Genomic DNA, 25,936 nt, shown 5'->3' with positions numbered 1-25,936 from the left:
TGTTGTTCAGCATCCTAGCTGTAGAGGGCAGTGTCACTGGCCCTCATATGTGGGATCCGAACCGGGGCCCTCTGGCATCCCAAGTGAGTTCTTAACCATCGCGCCACTCGGCCGGCCCCAGACTTATTGCAATTTTGCAGACATTTTTTATATCGTGGCCTCAAACTTGGAGGTAGAAAGTTCACATATGTTTTGTGAACCTACATGTACCATCTATAGGGCTTTCTCACCCTAAATATTAATTACTAAGAAGAGAACATGTAATGTTTCAGTGACAGGGCCTCTGGAAATAGATGAGAATGAAGGTTTACTAAAAATAAAAGGGAGAAATGTATGTGCTGGATGTATATGATATGAGCAATTTGTATTAAAGTTGATCAGCAAGAGGTTATTGAAGTAGGTTTTGGGTGTAATAAAGGCTCTCAGGTGGACACATAGGAAACAATGTGTTCGCCATGAGATGGTGAAAGTCTGGGGATTCTGGTAAGTGCAATGAGAAGTAAATAAGGGGAATGGATATTGTGATAAGGACAAATATATAATGGCATCACATAAATTAAAAGTCAAGTAATTATCTTATACAAGAGACTTAGTCTCTATAATTTTTATTTACCAGCAATTGTCAGTCAGAAAATTAGATGAGATCTAATGGATAAAAGGAATAGTGACAAAGTTGAGAACATTATTTACTGTAATGTGGGACTTATTTTATATTTAGAAAATAAAATGGTAAGCTATAAGATTTAAGAAATGGAATGAAAAGCTACATTTCTGTAAAGGGTAATAGATGTTAAAGTTAGTTTATAGTTTTAATCTAATACCCATATACAATCTAGTTAGATTTTTCTTAGAATTAAAAATTAGTTTAACATTTATATGAAATAATAAACAAGCGAGCACAAGAAAAATAAAAATTTCTGTGGAACAAACGTGACCCTATATTAAAACACATAATGAAAAATGACAAAGCACAGTGTTTGATAATTATGGATTGCTTTATAAATGTACATATTAATGTAATAACAAGGTCTAGATATACCTTCTTATATGTAAGGATTTGTGATAAAAGAGATATGAGAAAGTGGAGACAAGATAAAGAGATATGAGAAAGTGGAGACAAGATGAATCATTCAACTCATTGTATTGGGATAAATAATTGCATAAGAATTAATTTATAAACTCATATACAGGAATACAGTCTAGATTAAAATAACAAGAAGCTGGAAAAATACAACTGAAGAATTAAAAAAGCTTTAGCGGCAGTTTAAAATTCTAAACTTCAAAGGACTAGGAAAAAAATAGATTTGAATATATAGATAAATAGATATTTTGGCAAATAATATTCTGAGAAAAATATTTTGAACGAAAAATGACTTAAAGATTAACAGAGTTCAAATAAATTGGTAAGATACACATTTCAAAACCTCAGTAGATAAATAAGTAAAGGATATGACCAAATAATTCACAAGTGAAGAAATACTACAGGAAATAAACAGTAAAATCTTCACCTTCATTAGTAAGAAATAATTATGCTAAAACCAGATACTTTTAAAACAGATAGTTTTAATTGAAATTAGTAAATAATTAAAAATCTGTTATAGGGCCGGCCGAGTGGCTCAGTTAAGAGCTCGCTCAGGAATGTGAGCTCTGAGCAACAGGGTCCCCGGTTTGATTCACGGCCCGAGCTGAGCTGCCGCTGAGCTGCCAACAGGTGGCAGGATGGCTCAGCTAAAAAAAAGAAAAAAAAATCTGTTATAAAATGCTTACATTGTGGCAAAATGGTGTATAATATTCTCAAAATGATCAATTGAATATAAACTGGTACAGCTCTGAAAACCAATTTGGCCACACCTATTAAGTAATTATATGCTATTTTATTTATTGACATAAACATATTTATCATAAAAATTATAAGACTTTCCAATAATCCTTCTTTTGGGAATCTAAGAAAATACTATAAAATGGAGGGAAAGATATTAGAAAGCACTTTCATAGTGGAAAGTATTAAAAGCATTTTAAATATCTAAAATGTGACATATAAAATTGGTGAAAATTTTTATATCCCTTAAGAGTGGAAGTTATAAAATCTGCGCCGCTGTGGAAGAGCATGCAGCCGGTAGCTCACAGGCAGAGGGAACGTGTCCCTGCTATTGGAAGTGTGAACAGTGTCGCTGTTATTATGCCAGGAGGCAGGCATGGAGGTAGGAACAGGAATGCTGCCTGCTGGTGCAAAAGCAAGTTGGTTCATATTGCCAAATTCCTTTCCAAACAAGCATCAAGAGTATAACACTAATGATTTTACTTCTAGAAATAAAATATAAGAAACAATAAAAATAGCCCATAAACTTGTGATAAGTTTACACAATGGTAGGTGATTACTAGAATTAATGGGGCGATCACATGGTAAGTTATACAAATGTCGACTTACTATATTGTACACCTGAAATGAATATAACTCATATAGTATTATATAACAACTATACTTAAATAAAAAGTAAAAGAAAGAGATGGTAAGGAGCAGGGATAAAGATACACATACAAACATACATCAAAGCATTTTTACAGTGGCAAAAATTGGAGAGAACCCAAGTACAACTAACTGTAAGAGAAGGAAATATCACTATTTACATGAAGGGATAGAGGGGAATTTAGGACGTTACTTAAGAGTAAAGGACAGGACCTGGACGGGAACCCCCTGTCCCCCTGCTAGATGCCCTTTGGTATTGATACAGACTGGGGGAATTCCTGTTACTCAGGGAGATCCATTAGTGTTATAGGACCCTGCTGTCAGACTGCTCAAGCTCTGCTGACTCACTTCAGGATGCCTCAGGCATAACAGCGAGGCTAAAGGAGGAAGTCCTATCATAATAAAATGATAATTATAAATTGCATTGGTACTGACTTGTTGCTGTTCCACACACGTTACCACCTGAGCACGTATTGTTAACTATTTAGTTGTGTGGTAGGTAATTCAGTAATATTCAAAATTAGTACCACAGGAATTCTGCAAATTGAATTTGTGCTAATTTTACTACCAGTCTTTGAAAATATTAAGGTCATCATAGGTAGTCATATTGAATGATTTTACACTTTGAAATTTTTAATTACATATGCTTATTACTCTACCACATGGAGATGTAATCCCTAACTATTCAATGTTATTTTTAAAATATTACAGCTTATGAATTTAGATGAAGGTAATTAGTTTGAAATCTTAGAAATTTACTTAAGATATCCAGTCCAACAGTTATAGAGCATTTTAATGTAAATTCTGGTTTGTTCACAGAAGAGACTGTACTCAGTCACTAAAATTTATGCTATAGATGTATAATACATTATCACTGTAGACAATGTAATAAAGTAAAAGTTTGGCAACAGAAAAAAATAACAGAAGGGAGGTGTCCATTTCTAGCATTTAAATGAAACTGAAGGTAAAGTTTTTCTAAACATATTTGAGTCATTCACAGAAAAATTTCTGCATTAAAAGTAAAACAATGGATTTTAGCAAATAATTTAAAGCACCTACTAAATACCAGGTACCTTGCTAATTGCTAGGAGATGCTGTTTGGATTGAGTGACTACTCTTACGCTTAGCAGCTTCACTGCCTGGTTGCTGTGCTGTTGATCCCAGCATGGTGCTCTCTGTCTGTAATAAACATTCAAATGTTTGTTGAGTAGAGTTTGCATCTAGAAGAAAACTAGACAAGTGAGTGTCAAATAACAGATGAAACAAAAATCACTGCTTTTTATTTTATAAGGAAGTATAATATCTTTATTGTATCTTTAAAAAATTAGTTACTAATAGGAAAAGTTTGACTACTGTGGGAGTATATGTTTAAAAAATGTGGATTCAAAATCAATATACAAAAAAATTAATTGCATTGCTATATACTAACAATGAAATTTCAGAAAAAGAAATAAAAAAATTCCTTCTGCAATTGCAACAAAAAGAATAAAATACCTAGGAATAAACTTAACAAAAGATGTGAAGTACTTATGCACTAAAAACTATAAGACAATATTAAAAGGAATTGAAGAAGACACAAAGAAATGGAAAGATATTCCATATTCATGGATTGCAAGAATCAACATAGTTAAAATGGCCATATTACCCAAAGCAATATACAGATTTAATGCAGTTTCCATCAAAATCCCAATGGCATTTTTTCAAGAAATAAAACAAAGAGTCATCAGATTTGTATGGATTCACAAAAGACCCTGAATAGCCAAAACAATCCTAAGAAAAAAGAACAAGGCCGGTGGTATCATACTCCTTGACTTTAATTTATACTACAAAGTGACAGCAGCCAGAACAGCATGGTAATGGCACAAAAACAAGCACCAGTGGAATAGAATTGAGAACTGAGAAATAAACCCACATATATATGAGCAGATAATTTTCAACAAAGGAGCCGAAAACATACAACAGAGAAAAGAAAGCCTCTTCAGTAAATGGTGCTTGGAAAATTGGAAACCCATGTGCAATAGAGTGAAACTAGATTGCTGTCACCATATACCAAAATTAACTCAAAATGAATCAAAGACCTAAACATAAGACCTGAAACAATAAATTTCATAGAAGAGTATAGGTATAAAACTTACGTTATGGTTCTTGGGTTCAGAGAAGATTTTATGAATTTGACCTCAAACGCAAGGGAAGTAAAAGCAAACAAAAATGGAACTATATAAATGAGGCTATATCAAACTTAAAAGCTTCTGCACAGCAAAAGAAAGCATCAATAAAACAAAGAGGCAAACAATCAAATGGGAGAAGATATTTGCAAACAACACCTCCAATAAGGGGCTGGCTAATATCCAAAATATATAAAGAACTCATACAACTCAACAACAAAATAAAATAAGCAATCCAATTAAAAAATGGGCAGAGAATCTGAACAGACACTTCTCCCAAGAAGACATACACATGGCCAACAGATTTATGAAAAGATGCTCAATTTCACTAGCTATGAGGGGAATGCAACTCAAAACCACAGTGAGATACTACCTCACACCTGTTAGAATGGCAATCATTAACAAGACAACTGATAACAAATGTTGGAAATTTTGCAGAGAAAAAAAAAACACTCCTCATGGTGAGAATGTAAATTGGTATAGATACTATGGAAAACAGTATGGAGGTTCCCCAAAAAAATAAGAATAGAATTACCACATGTCACAGCAATCCCACTTCAGGGTATCTATCCCCCAAATTTGAAAACATTTATCTGCAAAGATATATGGACCCCTATGTTCCTTTCAGCATTATTCATGGTGGCCAAGGCATGGAAACAACTGAAGTGTCCTTTAATAGATGATTGGGTAAAGAAGATATACATATATACAATGGACTATTACTCAGCCATAAGAAAAGATGACACACTGCCATTTGTGACAGCATGGGTGGATCTTGAGATTACCTTGCTTAGCGAAATAAGACAGCAAAAGTCAAGAGCCATATGACTTCACTCATATGTGGGATATAAAATGGAAAGCAACAAAAAAAAACAAGGCAAACAAACAAAAAATCATAGATACGAGCAACAGTTTAGTGGTTACCAGAGGGTAAGGGGGGAGAAAAGGGTAAAGGGAGTCAAACATAGTGATAGAAAGAGAATTGACTTTGGATGGTGAACACAATGTGAAAAAAGTTGATGCATTATAGAAATGTACACTTGAAACCTATATAATTTTACTAACCAATGTCACCCCAATAAATTTAATAAAAATGAAAAAAAATGTGGTTGATAGAAGGATATTAAAAATGTGTATGTGAATGACTAACCAAGTAATACATAGGTTCAATAGTTCACTCTCAGTAGATTGATGTGCTCCTTGATGCCAGTGTCTCTGGTACATTTGGAAAATCTTTAGAAATAGGAAGTCAAAAGATGTTCCTACATTTTGTACCTCTGCTGAATAAGAAATAATTTCTTGGCTCATTTCTTCCACATCAGAGCTTTCTGATAAAGGGGGAAATGAGGTTTGGTGTTTGGAACTAGTTTCTGGAGACTAATAGATTGAGCATCAAATTCTAGTTCGATTAAAACCTACAACTGAGTGAGACATCATATTGAGCTTTATGTACAGTGTTCTGAGTCTTACCTCTGTGTTTTATTTAAAGTCACGTCACATTCACTGGTGACAAGATTTCTGAACAGAGCTGTCTTTCTAGCATCTGTCGTTGTGTAACTCAACTCCCTTGGAGGGAGTGGACAGTGCTTTGAGGAGGAGAAGAAAAGGAAGTAGATGACAACTGGATGAGCTGAAGGAGAGGGGTCTCAGGTCTGTTTGTGAGAGTGCTCTACCATGGGAGATAAAAAATGACTTGGTATTTTCTGTTACAGTTTAATCTTACCAAAAGAGCAAACCTCTGGTGTAGTCACAGCACATCACCAGGTTTATGCCGTGGCTGAGGGAAGCAAGGCTTGGGGGAGTAGCTGTATAATTCTACACAGGGTTAGAGGGATGGGTCATGGGGACGCAGGCAGATAAAATGGTCTCTTGACTGCCTCTGGTTCCTTGTGCACAGAGAGGCATCTGGAAGGTTATCGTGTTATCTGATTCTTGAATACAGCCAGTCACCTGAAGTCAGTGTTGCTTTTAGCAACAAGTGTAATTGAAGAACACTTATTATGCAAAGAATTTTTATTTGCAAAAGAGAGTAGTGTTTCTTTTAGGTGACACTTGTATTTTATTCGATATAAGTCTATGCCCTTATTCCTTTAGATGTACTTAAATTTCACAGAAATTTAAATTTTATGAAACATATATTTCTCCCTAGAAGAAATATCCTGAAAGTTCTTTCTTTAATTATATAACAATCATTATTCATGGATCATAATTTCATTGGATGTTCAGTGTTTGCCAAAACCATATGTGCATTTTCTCCAAGTCTTAGTGCTTAGAACTGATACCATTTTAACAATTGACAAAATAAAACAGAATTTTCCTCTAGTTGACGTTACTTTTTAGAGGTTATTTTGTTATCCAGAGTGTTGTTTTTGCCTTGTGGTTATTTCTGTGTTTGTACACATCCTGGAATCCAGGCTCAGGGTTGGAGAAGGACACCTATCTACTGTGTAGATGCTGCTTCTATGAAATAGCTCTGGAAACTTCTGATGAGGGAGGGAACAACTCATTATTAGAAGGCAACACTTATCCACATTGTTTCCTTTACCTCTATCCCTTCCTTTGACTGACTTCATTGAGAGTAGGCTGTGTTATTATTCAACCCAGAAACTGCATTTTTAAAAAATGCTCTTGCTATTACTAATACTGTAATACAGAAATGATAAGTGAAGTAAACAGGTAAATTGAATGATCTGGACAAAGTCTTGTATGACTCATCTGGGTGGAGGAGGAATGAATGTATGACACTCTTCCTCTAACAAAGCCAACTAATGCCAGACTTGCCTGACATTTTATCAGTGCCCCAGCTCATATGGTTCTTTAACTTTGTATATCACTGAAAATTGCATTTTAAGATCCAAGGTGTTATAGGAAAGTTACTGTCAAGTAGTGGCCACAAATTTCTTGATTTATACTCTGCTGGAATTATGTTCCTATTAAGTAATGTTTCAGTTATTAGTTCTTCAATGCATTGCAAGAATGTCACCAGTAATAGAATTTAAGAAATACCTGGTTAATAGGAAACAACTAGAAGAATTAATTTGGAACTCTCATTTCTTATAAACCTGCTCAGTTCTTTGCTAGCTCTTCAGCTAGTGATTAAAGAAAAATAAAGTCATGAAAAGGAGAAAACCTTTCTTCCTACATGGCTTCAGTGCACAAATGAGAAATTGGGAATCAAGGAGTTAACAGTTCTAGGAAATGCTTAAAGTTGAGGGGATGGTTTTGTACTCTGTATTAAATTGTCTAAAGATCTTTGTGTGAAGAAACTATGAAAACAGAACAATCTCTTTTGTTCACCAACTAAATCTTCATAAGCCACTGTTCTGTCATTTTGAATCCTGTTGAACAACATTCTGAAGGTTATTAAATTGAGACTTTTGTCTTTTTTATTTTTAGCACACTCAAGTGTATATATAAATCTCTGGAATGTTGGAAGAGTGACATTCCACAAGTGTCAGATTTTTTTTTTTTCTGTAGCCCATTGTGAAGAGGAGACCAGTAAATTAAGAATGTTTAGTTCTTTCTCCTGTATTTGCTTTCCTATTGGAGCTCTGTTACAGAATAAAGAATTGGTTTCTTTTTCTTTCTTTTCTTCTTCTTTTTTTGTGGCTGGATTATTGAATAGGAAAATCACTATTTCAAGTTGTTTTCTGGCAGTGATTAATGATTAATTAACCAAGCTAGCATTAATAGAAAGGCATTATTATAGTATTAAATTTCTGTGTGGCCTGGCACTGTATTGGTGAACAAGAGAAAAGTAGAATTCACAATAATCTAGATTTAGAACCAAAAAGTGTACTTTAAGTTGCAGTTGTCAAAGCTATGTTCTTTTCATATTGTTCTAGAACAGGGAGACATATACATCTTTGCAGATTGTCATAGCAACTTAAACTTGTTCAATATTAGATTCCAAGGTAACTGTTAGTCTATTTTGGGGAGTTCTGGTATATTTTGAGGAGTTCTGGTACATTTAATTTAATTTTTCACTCTGTCATATTGCTATGGTAACAAAGCAATCAATCATGGACTAGAATGAGTTACCAATAAGAACTAGTTGGCTATGTGCATGAGTTGCACTGTACCCTTTAAATCTGGCAAAATATTGGGTTGTTGGAAAAGTCATGACGCATTTTAGCAATGAAAAACAGAGAAAAAAAACATCATGACTTTTCTGACAACCTAATAGTATAGTTTTGAAGCTACCTTTTAAAATAAAGATCGGTTTGAGAAAACAAAATGAATTAAAATGATTAACAGAAAAAAATATTCTTAGGGCCAACTTATAAATTATAATGAAGAGATTCCCAAACTGGCTACTTGAAACAATGAAATATTACCTTTCTTTAATAAATGGGGAACTAACTATTTTTAAGGACATGGCTTTGGATACAGAAGTGTGTCTATATGGTCTAAGAGGACGCTCACCATTTCTGCAGGGCTGTTCTCCTTACTATATTTCTTGACTTGTTTTCTTGGTTTTTGCTTTCTGTTGGGCTCTTTGCTGTAAATAACATATTGGGGATGGAAGCGTGAGACATATGATTTTTGTGAATGTTAAAAAGAACACTAAGCTGATATTGGCATTCTTGTAACTGCGTATCTTATTTCTTCATTTACTTTCAGTTTGATTAATAAGCTTAAACCTGGTGTCATTAAGAAGATCAATAGACTGTCCACACCAATAGCAGGTTTGGTAAGTAATCATTTATCTGCAAAACTAGATTTTCTTGTTTTTGAAATGTAAAAAGATGGGCATAGACAGATTTTCTTATCTGGAATTATTATAGAAATTAAGTTTGGGGTTTTTTGTGCTCAAGAAAATTATATTTTGTGATGTCCTACTTATGCCTTTAGTTCCTCTGTCTGTGTACCTTCTGCTGGGAGGCTTTTATTTTATGTTTGTTTTGATTTTTGTGCCTTTGGACTTCATAGATTCCCTTTCTGGGCTTATTTCTTCCACAAATTGCATTTGTTTGGGATCGTGTTCTTTTGAAGCTCAGCCTGCATACATTTGCTAGCTGACCATAATTTAGGGAAACTGTTTGATGTTCACCAGTTGTTATCTTCTGGTACCCTGCTTATGCATTCCCCTCACTCAGCACACAGATCTTGTGGTGTATTTGCAGAATATTCAAGGCCTGCTTGCTCACTACTCAAGACTTTTGCTTTATGTAATAGGTTTCCTACAAACATCCTGTGTGATGCTGGGCAAGTCACTGCCTTCCTCTTTGCATCAGTAATAGCCATAAAATGACTACGGATGATTCTCCAGGTTTTTTTAGTTTAAATTTGGAATTTTGCATGTGAAAAATATCCCACACTGTCATATTAAGGTGGGGCTGTGTCTTTGGAAAGAAGTAATTTATAATTAAGTACAAATGATGGACAACTTTCAAAATGTTACCAATAACTAAGAATGAAGGTTGATAATAGAAGTTAGTTAAAAAAAAATTAATTTCACAAAACACTGCAGTTTAAAAGCTAATAATTAGAATGTATAAAATATATATATTCTTTTTCGAATAGTCAAGCTGTGTTTATAATACATTCAGGAACCTTCTGTGTGGCCACCATGTATATGCACAGATTAAAGGCATGAAGTATTAAAGGTAGCGGTACCAAAATTTCTGGGTTTGCAGCTGTCATGACAACCTCATCAAAATTTTGATAGGAATGACTTCGTTGCTAACTGTTTATTGTTAGGAAATATCTGTCTAGCAATATATGAATATATAGTAATATATGAATATGTAAATGCATTAATTCTAGTAATAGGGTGAGTTGGAAGTACTAAGGAATAAAAGTAAAGAAATTTGGCTTTTGAAGTCTTTCTAGGAAGAACATTTAGTTTAAGAAACAAAATAGGCCTTAGATGAAATTAACTTTTATAAAATAACTTCAGTGAAAATTAAAAGTTTAAACTGTATTGAAAGTACTCTCTATCATTCCAAATGGCTTGAGTTTTCTTCGATAGTTTAATGCGTAGATTTTAAATTGTCATTTCTTGGATCAATTACGTGCATTTTAAAAGAAATTAGCCTTGGATCGCAAACACTCTCCTGCATATTTGGAATGTTTGAATTGTGGTGGTTTGCTGTTGTTGGCCACTAGAGGTTCTATTTAATCTTCTGATCCTATGAATGAGATGAAATCACTAATGTATTTTTAAATCCAAAGATCTCTCCAAACATTTCTATTTCAAGCATGAGAAATTCTATCTAGTTTGGATTTTATCTCTAGAAACTAAAATGAAATGTATTTCTGGCATATTCAATAGGATGATTTCCCAAATACAGGACAATGAGCATTTTCAATTGGATGCAGAAGCATTAAGAGTGACCACAGCCACAGAACTGGGCTAAGCCCAATTGGTTTGAAGTTGTTATCATGCTTCATTTGACCCTTTCCTGTGATGCTTTTGTGTCAGGATTATATCAAACCTTCAAAGCCTTAATTTCAAGTGTGAAGAAGAGCTCCAGCATCTACTTAGTAGGGTTATTATGAGGTATAGATAGCCTGACACATTGATATTCAATGAATGTTCTTTTGTAGCTCATTCATTCTTTTAACAATTAATTGACTGCCTACTGGGTCAAGAATTTTTCTAGTTTGTAGGGATATATTGGAGGAACAAAGACACATAAGGACCTTACCTTCAAAGTGCGTTCATTCTAATGGAAGAACAGGGACCAGACAAATTCACAGTTTAACAAGAAAACACCAGATAATAAATGTGCTGCAGAGAATCACAGTAGACTGGGGCTTTGTTGAACACTCATGAGTAGTTATGGTCTGACTATGAAGAGTGACCTCTAAGAATTCCTTAAGAAGGAATATGTCAGAAGCGTTAGATTTTGACACTTTTAGAAGAAAGATGAAGAAGCTGAGCCAGACTCTTTATATTAATAACTTTTGTGTTCACAGCACATCACTGATACATATAGGAGACCAAAGATTTTTTGAATGAATAAAATTTCCACTGTGAAAAAACGATGGGCTCTAGAATTATGTCTTTGATGGAGATAGTGTTATAGGTTGAATTCTGTGTCGTTCCCCACCACCCCCACTACCACCAAAGATACATATTGAAGTCGTAGTCCTAAACCCCAGTACCTCAGAATTTGACCTTATTTGGGAATCGGGTTATTGCAGATGATGTAACTAGTTAAGATGAGGTCATACTGGAGTAGGGTGGTCCCTAATCTAATATGGCTGGTGTCTTTATAATAAAATGGCCATGTGAAGACAAATGCACACAGGAAAAACTCCATGTGACAAGTGAGGATTGAAATGATGTAGCTAGAGGTAAAGGAACACCAAAGATTGTCGGCAAACCACTAGAAGCAAGGAAGGATTCCCCTGCAGGTTTCTCAGCTTCCCATTCCCGAGCATGACTTTTTGGACACCTTGATTTTGGACTTCTTGACTCCAGAACTGTGAGATGATAAATCTCTGTTGTTTTCAGCCATCGAGTTTGTGGTAGTTTGTTATGGAAGCCCTAGGAAACTAGTACAGGCAGGGAAATGTTTTAGCTAACATGAGCTTTAAAAAAAACACAACTTTTTGTTTTGAAATAAGTATATAGATTTACAGGAAGTTGCAGAAAAAAAAATTAGAAATAGTACAGAGAGGTCCTCTATGCCCTTCATCCATTTTCCCCAGGTGATAACATCTTGCATAACTGGTATAATATTAAACCCCGGGAAATTAACATCGGTACATTCAAAGACCTTAATCAGAATTCACCAGTTTTATAAGCAGTTATGATTTTTTAGTAACAAAGAGCAGAAATGCGTTAAAGCTAAGAAGAAGAGTGTTTTATTTTAAGGATTTTTCAGAAGACTCGCCCATTAATTCAGTGCTCAGCAGAAACATGGCAGCTGCATTCCACATGATTACTTTTTTCCTGTTGGAAATGGTGTCTATTAGTTGAGGTTGCCAGGAGAGGAATCTGAATGGATCAGGTTACCTTTTCTTTCCAGGCTACAAGCATCCTAGGTCACTGGCCAGCCTGTGCATGAGTTCCTTGAGAAGACTCGTCTTGGCCAAATGGGCTGTGGTCAGGAGTGTTGCTTCCCTTGGGCTCACTCAGTTCAGGTGTGTAGGTTGAAGTGGGTTCTGTGAATGAGGTTTGTGTGGGGTAGAGACACCACATTAAGTCAAATACAGTAAGAATCACATGAATTCTGTGTAAGAATTTGTTAAGCTAAATGACTATAGTGCTCCAAGCCCCCTCATCAATTACTTTTTTCTTATTTTCTTTCCTGCAGCTATAACTTTTCCATTTCATGTAAGTGATCATGTGTATGTAGCTTTGGAGCCATGGCAATGGATTTACCCTTTGCACATGGACCTGTGTGAAAAGCATGGAATATCCCCTGAACAATGACAATTCAGAAAGAAATGTTTAGATAATTTCAAAATATATTGAATGCTTTGCTTGGAGCATTCATTATTATTTTTTCTTTGGGAAGGCAGTAACCAGGTTCCTAAAGAGATGTGGCTTTTCTCGCTTGACTGAGTTTTATTTTATAAAGAAATTGATTTCCCCTTATCTTTTCTGTTCTGTTTTTTTTTTTTTTTTACAAAGCCATTCAAAAAAAAAAAAAAAAATCTAACCCAGGAGTTTGAGTCTTCCAAAAAATTAACTGGTGTTAAATGTGGGCATGTTCAGATCATTGAAACTCAAACTTTATTTGGGAATAAGAAAATTTGACCTCAAAACAAAACCCTGAGAAACAGGCAAGATATTCTGATGGTGAAAAGAGCTATTGAACCAGAATAATGTTTACCATCTGATGTGTTAGTGTACGTGAAATACAATGTGAATAGAATGTTTAGCAGCATCCCTGGCCTCTACTCACTAGATGCCAGGAGCACCATGTCCCCAACCCCCTACTCGTGACAGCTAAAAATGTCTCCTGACATTGCCAATGACCCCTATGGGTTAAAATCATCCCCGGTTGAGAACCACTGAGCTAAAGAATCAAGAAAGTAAACACGACCCCTTTATATGGGTTAGTTTGCCAACTGCCTATAGATCTGATTGACGTACTCATGCTTGCCATCTCAATTGCAATTTCCTTTGAAAAGCAATGGTATTTCAGAAAACTTGGTTTGAACTATGCATTTGTGTGAATATTTGTGTCTTATCAGTGGGCTCAATAGAAAAATCCTCAGTATATCCACACTTGCATCAAAACTATGAGCTGAATTAGAACATCTTTGCTCTAAAAGGTTACTCAAGGCTGGAATGTGTAAGGTGTGGCTGTAGAGGCTGGGAAGGTCCTATTATTCAGGGACCTACAGAATGTGGTAGAATGCAGGAAATGCGAAGACACCAGCTAGCTTGTTTCCCTTGCCTTCATTATGGCTACTTTGAGAAATAAGGCAAGTTTATGGGACCATTCTTACTGCCATTTCTCACAAGGTTATTAGTGGTTAATGTTCTTATACCTGTGTAAAAATTATTTCTGACTCTTTCATCTTCGTTCTCCTACTCGCTTGGGTTGATCAGCAAAGTAGTGCAACCTAGTCTGTGTCAAGGTCACTGTTGAAACATCTAGTTGTTCCCTTCCAGCAGTAATAGAGGATTCACCTGAGGAATCAGCTATAACATTTAAACATTATTTTCCAGGTTTTATGTGCTTTTCTAAAAACCACTCTCAGGCAGTGACTGTTTATCCCATTCTTTTTCCCAGGGGTGGAGGAGCCAAGGGGGTTGGGAGAAGGGAGGCTGGCAGGACACTGAGCTTGTGAGCTCTTTTCTACAAACAGAAACAAAAGAAAGTGAGACCCCCCAGTGTTTTCAGGGGAAAAAAAGCCCATTTCTGTTTCCTTTCCCATCCAATTTGAAGTAATGTAAGTGTGAATATAATTGCTATTTTCATTCAAGGGTGGCATTTTTCTGGGTAGGAGGCAGGAATAAATTTTGTATGGTTGAAGGGAGAATACTCAAGGAATAATAGAGTAGAATATAAAATTGGACGAGCAGCCAATATATGCCGTGCTTGAAAGAGTGGCGACTGAGGGTTGCTCTGTGCCCGATCAAACCCAATGTTTGTTTCAGAGGAAATATGTCTCTAGTTGCCAATAGCAAGATACTTTTGTGAATATATTTGGATGTTGATGTATACAAAACACTGATAACAAGTGACAGCATGGGAAGATGGTATTGTAGAGCTAGTTTAAAATAACCATTTAATGATAAGATCAATAGTGTTTATTTTCTGTTCTTGAATTTTATTGGCTTGTTGGAAAAGTCATGACGCATTTTTGCAACGAAAAACATAGAAAAAATACATCACGACTTTTCCGGCAACCCAATATTACTGGTTTTGTAGATTTGTTTGAGGAGGTCTTCTATTTAGTCAATTGGGAGATGCTCTCATCAGGAAATTTCTTTTTGATCCGCTCATCCTTGCCTGTTCGACTGCTTAGCTAGTAAGAGAAGCATTCATACAGAGCTGATTCTGGCTGCCACGATGTCCACCTCCAAATGGATGGGGAATAACATTGAGGTCCTCTCCCATAACATCACTACTCTGTCTTAACTCTTATTTAGTTTTCATGGCTTTGATTTCCTCACAGTTGATAAATAATGAAAGCTAGATGTTTTTATAAATTACCATGCTCTTTAATTTTTGTTCATTTTTCACATGTCACTGTATTGGAACCATTTTATGTATGTTGGATTATACCTTTGGTGTTTCATTGAGTTAAAAAGTAGTTTTTTTTCTCTTTTTCTTCTATTTCCTAATAGAGCCAGTGATGGTTAAATGATATCAATAAAGTTGAGTAAAACTCAATTGTGATTTTGTTATTAAAACTATGCTAAAGAAATGTTTTTATTTCAAAGGGAGGGCAAACCACTATTACAAGTTGTGTAATTATGTCTCAAACACTAAAATTTAAACTATTCTTATTTTACTAGTTTGTCAATGTCATTATTTTCTTTAAGAAGAAAATCAATGACAAAAACATGGAGTACTACTTTTTTCTTCTTAATAAAGATATAAGAGAGTACTATAGTATTGCCATTATTAATGTACCGTATTTCCCCGTGTCTAAGATGCTCCCATGTATAAGACACACCTTAATTTTGGGGTCTGAAATTTGAAAAAAAATGTATTACATAGTTATTGAACTCAAGTTTTATTCATCATAAAAAAGTGAAATTCGAAAAAAGCGGAAATGCAAGTAAAAAAATGTACAACCACTGTATAAGACGTACCCAGTTTTTAGACCCCAAATTTTTCAAAAAAGGGTGTGTCTTATACATGGGGAAATATGTATTATTTACAGTTGTATAAAATCATAGCATAAAAGTTAGGCGTTTGCTAAACATGACCACTTTATGCATTGAAAATGACATTTTCCATGCTTGTATTTTAATTAAAATTTTTTTCTACTGTATATTTTACTGGAATATTGGTGGATCATCATCTGTATTTTGAACTAGTTTGGGGTTATTCAATAATCAAGTCTGAGAAAATAGACTGAATTCGGATTGTGCATTGTCTGTTGTCAAGGTAACAAATATTAGATTTAAATATCCAAATGCCTTAACACCTCCACATGAATGGCATATAAGTAAGTAACTCAACAAATAATGGTTGAGTTATTCATAAAGTATTTTTAGGAAACTTTTTTCAAGAGTCTCTCTCCAGCTCCCAATTAAAGATCAGTATCACCGAAAGTGAAAACTTAAAAACTTCTCGCCAACTTTGAAGTTGTTCCCAGTACCCTCGTAATGAGGCAGCACTGTAAATCAGGAAACTCCTGTTTTATTTCTAGCCTTAATCTCTTAGTCATGGCGTTGGCAGAAGTTTAGGAGCACTTCCCTAGAGTTCCAAACCTTACTTGTTTTTAAATCTAAGATGAACGTTTATAGGCCAGTGTTCAGCCTCGAGGGCAATCTTTTTTTAAACATTAGTGGCTGAGAATTCTTCAAGCAACATTATAGTTAATGTGTGGAGTTAAAAAAAAATGATTCAGAATAGGATTATATCACCCATGACAATTTCATTCAGATACCAAGGCACTTGGCACATCTCTCCTTAGGCACCTTTTTCTTGTGTAGAAATTGGAAAAGGAAGAACAAATGAGATTAATAAGAAAACCCAGGTACAAGACTGGTGTGAGGGCACTGGTCACTTGATGGGTGTTTAGTTCCAGGACTATCTCTCTCTTCCTAAAAATATTTATTAAACACCTATTATATGCCAGGGACTGTTCTAGGAACTTGGGACACACCCACAAACAAGGCAGAGAAAGTCCCTCCCTAATGGAGCACGATCAGTAAGTCAATAATAACCTGTCAGGCGCCACCAATTATCATGGAGAATATAAAACACCTTGTCAGTTACCAATAATTACACTGGAAAAATAAAGCGTATGGGTAGAGAATGATTGAGCGCATGGATGAGAAGTATTTCAGAGAAGGTGTCCAGGGACATCTGACTTCTGGAGTTGACGTTTGATCAGCGGTGCAAATGAAATGATGGAGTGGGAAAATCTGGGGATGGGTTGGAGCTTTCCAGTCAGGAGGGAAAGAGAGGGATCAGGGCAGGATCAAGCAGACCAGCAAGGCAGACTGTGGGTCTGGAACCGAGTGAGGCGAGGAGCTAGGCCAGCAGGGCTTTCAAAGGCTTCCTGGACTTTGGCAAGGAGATCTCATTTTCTCTAGAATGTGATGAGAAGCCACTGAGGGCTTCTGAGAGCAATTTAGTTTGTTGTTAGAGATCACTGCCTGCCTGTGGTAGAGGATGCACATGTTTGTGAATACACTAAAAACCACGGAGTCGTACACTTTAAATGGGTGAATTGAATGGTATAGAAATTATAACTCAAATAAACTGAAAAACATATCTCTGATTGGTGTGTGAAGGACAGAAGGAAGGAAATCAAGAAGAGAAGCAGGAAAGCCAGGGTAAAGAACAGTTTCAGTAGTTGTGGTAATGAATTTTGTGTGTCCACTTGACTGGGCTATGGGTGTGAAACATTGCTCTGGTGTGTCCGTGGGGGTGTTTTTGGAAGAGATTAACATTTGAATTGGCAGACTGAGAAAAGCAGGTTTCCCTCCCTGTATGGGTGGGCCTTATCTAATCAGTTGCAGGCCTAGCTGGAACAAAAAGGCTGACCGTCCTGTGAGAAAGAGGAAACAAGTCCTCCTTAGTGAATGAACTGGGACATTGGTCCTGCCTTCATACTTGAACTAAAACATAAGACTTCTATTGGGTCTTGAGCCTGCGGGCTTTTGAACTGAAACTGGTACCATCCTCTTGACCCTCTCGGTTCTCAGGCCTCTGAGTGTAGACTAGAAAGAAGGACACCGTCAGCTCTCCAGGGTGTCCAGCTTGTGGATGGGCTTTCATGGGACTTCTGACCCTCCATCATCACATAGACTTTGAAACAACATTTTACATTTACAGCGAGGGAATCTTTGGACTTTTTTGACATGGAGATGACTAGAAAGTGAGTCAGTCTCATAAAGCAGGGAGTCCCTGGGCCTGGAAAAGCCTAAACATGATCTGATGATTGAGACACATAAGCTATAAAAGTGATTCTATAGAGGAGGGGGAGTAGGAGCAGCTGCACTGAAGGGATGCAAATTCTCAGGGAGCTCTAAAGTTTACTACGTAGTTCATTAAACACGTTTTATGGCTTCATAAAACGTGCCTGTTAGTGTCATTATGACATGTCTCTTTAAGCAATTACTTGTCTGTTTGGAACATGAATAACATGAATAATTTGGGGATAGAACTTTTTTTCTTTCATTCCCATTTTGTTCCTCCCATCCCCGACCCTCCACCTCTGGCAGCCATCAATCTGTTATCAGACAGAACTTCTTAAGCATCTATTGTAGATTTTTTTTTTTAACTTTTATTGGGAAACAGTGTTTTTTTCCAGGACCCATCAGCTCCCAGTCAAGTAGTTGTTTCAATATAGTTGAGGAGGGCGCAGCTCCTTGGCTCGTGTGAGAATCGAACCGGCAACCTTGGTGTTATGAGCCTGTTCTCTAACCACCTGAGCTCACTGGATGCCCCAGAATTTTTTTTTTTTTTTAAGAGCAGGTAAGTTTTAGAGTTCATTTTTGGTGTTAAGTGTATTTTGCATAACATGCAAGACTGTCTACTGTTTCCTGCTGCAGTCTGACGAAGCCTGTTGCTGCTTCTGTAGCTGTGACCTGAGCTGATGAAGCATTTCAGTAACTAGCATTTGACTCGCACACTCAGCCCTCATTCCCTGACCTGCTGCTGCCCTAACTTGCCATCTCGTCTTTCTGCCTCTTGGTCTGGGTTTTGTTCCTGCTCTGCCAAGCAGTGCTGGAGACGAATCAGATCACCAAGCTCCTGGCATAATTATCATGTGTAGTCTCCTGGGCTCTCAGCGTCACTTGGCAGTTCCTAGCTGGTTCCTATTCCTATTTCCACATGTGACAAAACTTAACAAATGCGCTGCTTGTCCTCAGTTCCTTTGCTATTAGCCAGCAAATGACAGAGGCTTTTTCTTTGTAGAGAAATAAGGACCCAAAGAAAACTTAAAAACAAACAAAGAAAACAAACTAGCTGCTTATTTTTTATCACAAATAACTATTGAATTTGAATCTTGAAGTGTTTACTTACATTATAATCGTAAAATGTAGGTGTTGCTTCACAGTTTTGTTAGCTAAGCCCTAAAATAGAGGATTGAATTTTCCAAAATAAGAAAACAAGCTGTCAACTGATCAAAATTGCGACTTAACTGCTTTCTTAATGGAAACTGTATCATTAAAATGCAAATTGGGATATATTGTCACTACTCTGCTGCTTGGGAGTTGCTTTAAGATAATTTGAATGATCACAATTAGTGTATCATAAGAATGGAATTCAAGTACTTTTGGTGATGGCCTAATGGCGAGCCCCGTAATCCCTCAGCGATTTGTGTTCATACTAAGGAGAAACACTGCTTTACATCATATGTGGAAGTGTTTTTCTTATATTGTTCTTTGCCAGAAAACTTATGTCTGTACAAAGACTCAAATCACCTGGAGGACCTCCTTAGAAGGTGGATTCTGACCCAGCAGGTCTGGGGTGGGGCCTGGGAGCCTGCATTTTTAGCAGCTCTCATGTGATGCCCGTGAGGATGGCTCAGGGACCACATCGAGCAGAAGAGGCCAATGCAGCTGCTCTCCGATCTGACTGCACCAGCATCGCTTGAGTGGTGACTCCGCGCGCTCCCTCTGGTGATGCCGATGTGGCTGACCAGGGACCGTTATTCTAAACCATGGGCCTTATTCCATTTCTCTGCCTGAAACAATGTGTACAATCTCGATTGCTGGCACATACCTGTTAACTTGTTGGCACCGTCAGTTCCAGAGGGAGAGGAGGTAGGGGCTTTTGTGCCCTATCATAAATAGAATGGGAATTGAGGTCCCCAGCTCTCTGGGGTAAACGGTTCTGCACCATCGTGTGCTCAGGTTCAGAGGAATTGGATCATGCGCTCTCTTTTTTAAATGGAAACATCTTTCTTAAAGTAGGCATAGAACATAGAACCATGCTGGGAATAGCAGGCCAAAGTGAGCACGGGGCGAGCATTTGGGTCCTGGATGGAGAGCACCTCCCCTCCGGGTGATGTCATTCTGGGAGCTTAAGTCGTCACCTGCATGGCGTTCAGGTCACAGCCCTGAGCACGGCGTCACTGTTTTTCAGAATTAGTTAGGGTTTTGATCTTAAAGAACCCATTTTTGTTTATGACAGCTCTTGACCTATACACTCAGGAAATTTTTGCATAAGTGGGCCTAACTGGTTTGATCTTTTGAGTAGACAGTTCCCCATTTGTTGTGATAGTGAAGTTTCTTGATACAAAGTATTCCCACTACATGTTGGCAGTCATCACACTGAAATTTTATCAGTTAAGATACTTGTTTTTTTTTTTTTAAAGATCCTCCCAGTGAAAATGAAAGTGACTTTGGGCAGGGTAAGGATTTAGTCTTTTGTGTAACAAAATGATTCAATATGGAAGAGAAAAATGTAGGCCATATGCTATTTATGTAAATTAGACTACATAAGTAAATTGACACTTTAAAGGACATTTACATTTTCAAGCACAAAAGAGTAGGCGCCTTTTAAAAATAATTTATGGAGGTAAAATTTACATAACATAAAATTAGCCATTTTAAGGTGACATTTAATGCAGTGGCAATTAATACATTCACAGTGTTTAACCACTGAACACTGCTATCACTCCCAAGTAAAACCTCTTACCTATTACATGGCTTCTCCCCATTTTATCCTTCATCCCCAGCCCTGGCAACCACCAGTCTGCATGCTGTCTTTATGGATTTATGTATTCTGGATATCTTATATAAATGGAGTATGTGTTCTTTGTGTGTTTTGCTTCTTTTATGTAATATAATGTTTTAGAGGTTCATCCATGCTGTAGCATGTATCATGACTACATTCCTTTTTATGGCTGAATAGTATTTCATTGTATGGATATATCACAGTTTGTTTCTGTTAATGGACATCTTAGCTGTTTCCACCTTTTGACTATTGTGAATAGTGTAATCAATATGCATGTACGGGCATACCTCAGAGGTATCGTGGGTTCAGTTCCAAACCACCTCAATAAAGCGAGTATCAGTAGAAAGCGCATCGTGATCTTTTTGCTGATGGAGGGTCTTGCCTTCAATTTGTAAAACCTACAACATCTGTGAAGAAGCTGCAATATAGCAAAGTGCAGTCAAACAAGTATGCCTGGACGTGTTCTAGTTCGAACATCTCTTCTCGATTCTTTAGGGTTATATACTTAGGGAGAAGGCATCTTTTAGAAAAGAGGAGTGGGAGTGAGTGATGTATAGGATGAGGAAGAAAATAGTGAAAAAAATAATAAGAGAGAACCTTTATATTGTCTGATAAGAGCTTAACATATGATGAATTTAACTCTGGGCCCCTGACACTCTCCCCAACTACTTCCATTCTTGATAAAAGAGCAAAGAAGGCAGCCCAGATGACTGCCTTCTGTCATCTGTGTAAGTGCTTTGGGAAGGAAGGAAAATGGGATGAAAGGCTCTGATAGGGGAAGTGTCACTAATGACCTATGTTACCTCTGAGACTAGTGTAGAATATTCATGTTGGCTTCACGTTCTCCTTCTGATAACTCTCTTTTCGGGATTTATAATAGAGATAGAGAAAAGGTAAGACTCCATAGAAATGCAGAATTGTGCTCATGTTTAAAACTGGAACATGCTGGCAGGGGGTACAACGTGGTCCTACATTTGGGGCCAGGGGAACGAGAGTGAGAACTGCTCTCCCCACCTCATCTCCTGCCAGAAACGGAGCATCCTGACCCCAGAGGGCTGGGAGATGGTGGCTTTGGGGAAGTGAAGGGAAACGAGCAGGAGACAAGACTATTAGGGTAGCATTGAGAAGGGAAGCGCTTGGATTTGGGGTGATCCTTGCTCTATAATAAGTGGCTAATCTTCAGTATCACTTGTTTACCCCTTACCCCCCTGGAGTTTATGTTCACGAAGATTTCTCCGTTAGATTGTTAGATTCTTCGGGCAGTTTTCATCTTTGCCACGGTGGAGCTCTGTGCAGCTTCTCACTCGCCTGGCTTGAAACTCTCTCTTCCCTTGTTTTCTATAATGCTGTTCACTTCTGCTTTCCCTCTGGTTCTCTGGTTGCTGGATTTTTTTCGACTCCTTGTTTTTAAACTGCCCTTTAAATATTGGTGTTTGATTGTGAATCCTTATGTAGCTTTGCTTTTCCAAAGAGGGCTCATCTGCATCCTCAGTTTCAACGACTACCAACATGTGCTTGATTTCCCAAACCATGTTTTAAGATCAGATACTATTAATGAGCTCTGAACCCAATTTCCTATTAGCTGGACATCTTGATGTGGATAACAGGTGATTTTTCTACTCCAAATTAATGATTATTCTCTATTCTTCATTATGTAAGTATTGTAGCCAGCCTCTAAAGTGGCCCCAATACTCACGTGATATTTATTCCGTTGTTACCTATAAATTGTACCTAACAAACCAGGCGATCTGAAAAGATTTCCAAGTGAAGTGGTAAAGTGCTGCCTGGCTTCCTCTTGCTGATTACAGTAAAATGTGAGAGAATGAAGGACAGAATGATAAACATGAGAGGCACAAGAATTGCTGGTTTTGAAAATTATCAGAATCCTTGGTCAGTAAATGATGCTGGAACTGAGAAATGGCCTTCAAGCAAAGGTCAAATTCAGCAGTGGAAGGAAAACAAAGTCTAAAGATGAAGCTGAGGGTGTGGCTGTAGAATTCTTTTGAGATCTTAGAAAGATCCAAAGTGGTGCCTTGGAGATTTGTCTAGTCAATCAACAGGGCTTCTAAGAAGCTTAGGGTGACGTCCTCAGTCATCTCTGAAGACCAAGATAGAGAGGGGCTTCTTTTGAAGGGATTTGTAGGTGTGGCTTTTTAAAAAATTTTTTAATTTTTTTTGTCTGATGGAATGAAGTCCAATAAGAGTCACAGAGACAGAGTATTTCTGAGAGAATTGTATTTGCAGAAACATGGTAAACTTAGACTGAAAGGGACAGAGGACTATAAAATGAAGTGACCTTTAGTAAACTTCTATGAGAAAGAAACAGAATGAGAAATGTTAACACTGCTGCAAATGCAGGCTACTTTTCAAGGAAATGGAAAAATGATTTTTAAGGTGAACCAAGGGTCTGGGGTATGAAGCAAAAAACCATAAAAAAGTATTCCCTGGCCTGGAATCCTAGTAAATGGCCTGCCTATCTATGCCTTGCAGGATTTCACAATTTCTGCGAACCAGTGATTCCTGTGTGGTATTCATTTCTCTGCATTTTGACCTGGAGTGTCTCTATTAATGGTCAGCCTACACCTGTCCCACTATTGTATGTTGGGTGTGGTGGGGGCAGGTAACTTGTCGTTTCAGTTCACTGGCTTTCCAGTTGAGAGGAACTGTGCTCTGGGGCTATACTTAAGGAACTCTACCTGAGGCATTTCATGCACACCTGGATCTGCATTAGATGGTGAGATTCCAGACTGTGAGCTCACCTTTTAAAGGAATGTGAGTTTTTCCATGTCTTGAGAAGGGTTAGTGTATTTTGCACGTGGGGAGGACATGAATCATTAGGGCCAGAAAATGAATTGTGGCCTCCAGTCCCCAAGATGGTCCCCAGTAATTCTCACCTCCTGCTATTTATGTTCTCGTGTAGTCCTTACATTGACTAGGGCTGAGCTATGTAACCAGCAGGACACTGAGGAAATGATGGCGAGTGACTGGAAAAGCGAGGTCATCAGACAGTGCAGCTGCCATCTTGCTTTCTCTTGGATCATTCCCCTGTCAAGCAGCCCTCTGGAGAGGTCCGTTTTGTAAAGAGCTGAGGCTGTCTACCAATAACCAGCCCCGGTTTAACAGCCTTCTGAATGAGTCATCTTGGAAGCTGCTCCTTCAAATCCCTGGAGAGCCTTCAGCTGACCGCAGCCCCACCTGACATTTCATCTGCAACCTGAGAGACCCCCAAGCCACAACCATCCCATGTAGGCCACTCCCAAATTCCTGACCTTCCTAAGCTGTATGAAATCCTAAGTGTCTGTTGTTTCAAGCTGCTAGGTTCTGGCATCATTTGCTATGCGGCAGTAGAAGACCGGTAGAGATACTACAGTGGGCTAATGTAAATCTGGACATTTTTTTAAGTTTTTGTGGCTTCCACATCTTGCCTTAGTTGTTAGCAAGTGCTGCTGTTCCTGACCCAGTAATCTCTCTCTAATTTACCCTCATCCCCTTCACCCCATGCCTCTTAGGACTACCCTCATAATTGATTCAAAGACCAGGGGTGGAGAGGGGATTGGCGAGAACATGAAAATCAAATCTTTCGTCCCCCTGCTTTTTGTGTTTATAGAGGTCTGTTTTTATTCATAGTCATGGAACGACTTAAACCTAAAAGGAGCTATTGCAGATCTTCAGGGATCATATTCTTTGGAATTTATTTTGGAGAAGCCACTCTTGGTTCTCCAAGTGTAGGAATTGCAGATGTTTAGAGCAGGCTGTCGACATGACGTATTTTATGTACGTTGAGCTATGAAACATTTGTGTGAAGGGTTTGGCTAGAAAGGGCTGGGCTTCCCTGCCTGTGCAGAGAAAGAAGTGTGTGCCCTTGGTAATGGATTACAGATCCACAAACTAGTCACAGATGAGGAAAATGGGACCAGAAAGGTTAACTAATGTTTCCAAAGCCACAGAGTTGGTTAGTGGTAGAGCTCACTTGGAGTCCTGGCTATATGTCCAATGAGATACGATTTGTTTCAGGTTTGTCTTTTGTTTTTACTTTTATTTATCTTTGCTAGTTTCAAGTGAAAATGATTCCATTAACTGAGAACTAAATGCTTCCCTTTTAATGTGTTGAGCTGGGTGTGGCTTCTTGTTGATGTTTCACTAACATGACAATTTTATAATTTCATATCTCCCTTTAGGCAACTCTCTGCCTATGTCCTTTGAAATCGCATAAAATAAATTACCAATGAGCTTCTGTCCAGTTAGCATGATTTAGGTTGTAACTCTGATCTCAGTATCACCTATTCCTGCCTCACAGGCCATGTATGTCTTTATGAAGTTTGTTTTAAACCTGAGCATCATTGAACTATTTAAAATATTCCACTTTTTAATATAAAGACTTTCTTTATGAGTAGAATTTACCCATATTGTATTTTTTTCTTTGTCTCCAATAAAGTGTAGTTACTTTATATTTTAAGTGGCTTCTTTCTAAATACTATGGATGGGTTTTGAGGCATGGGTGATTATCTATCCTTATCAATCTGTACGTATTTTTCAACTGAATGAATGCCATTAGGTTTTTATGAAATATGTGGAGAATTATTTTGGCTGTCAGTTCAGTGGGTTTACTTTTAGTTTAACTTTGTTTTAGTGTTTTATAACATTTTAAACACTCAGAACCAAATTGAATTTGTGGGAAGACTTCTTATAAATTATTTCCCCTTTTTGGATATGAGATTAACATCTTGTAGGATTTGGGATACTGGTATACCAAACCATTTACTCTTGCCTACTTGTCCAAGGGCTACTAGTAGAACCATTCATTTAAATCATTGGGTAATTACAAATAATATAGTTTTTGAAGTTATATGAGCTTACCAATAAAATGATCACTTTAGTTCCCTCTGGAATTTTGCCAATGCATTATTTCCCTTTTTTCTGCATAAGGTCAGGTTAAACGCCTTTCATCGAGCTATTCAACTTTTGACTTGTAAGTTCTTTTTATCTTTGTCCTCTTACTTAAAGTGAATCATGGATTT

At 37.2% G+C, this 25,936-nt stretch overlaps 1 protein-coding gene across 18 annotated transcripts in view; it reads left to right on the top strand.

Moving 5' to 3' along the window:
- Window positions 1-25,936, top strand: part of LMO7 (LIM domain 7) — a 204,123-nt gene that overhangs the window by 81,281 nt on the left and 96,906 nt on the right. For all 18 annotated transcript variants that reach the window (XM_019628695.1, XM_019628713.1, XM_019628703.1 and 15 more), the window contains exon 3: window positions 9,256-9,325. In XM_019628695.1, coding sequence (XP_019484240.1) covers window positions 9,256-9,325 — 70 coding nt within the window. The remainder of the gene's footprint in view (window positions 1-9,255; window positions 9,326-25,936) is intronic.

Source organism: Hipposideros armiger, unplaced genomic scaffold, assembly GCF_001890085.2.
Source record: "Hipposideros armiger isolate ML-2016 unplaced genomic scaffold, ASM189008v1 scaffold_806, whole genome shotgun sequence".
NCBI classification, from domain to species: Eukaryota; Metazoa; Chordata; class Mammalia; order Chiroptera; family Hipposideridae; genus Hipposideros; species Hipposideros armiger.
Note: the sequence above shows the minus strand (reverse complement) of the source record. Positions and strands in the feature narration are given on the sequence as shown.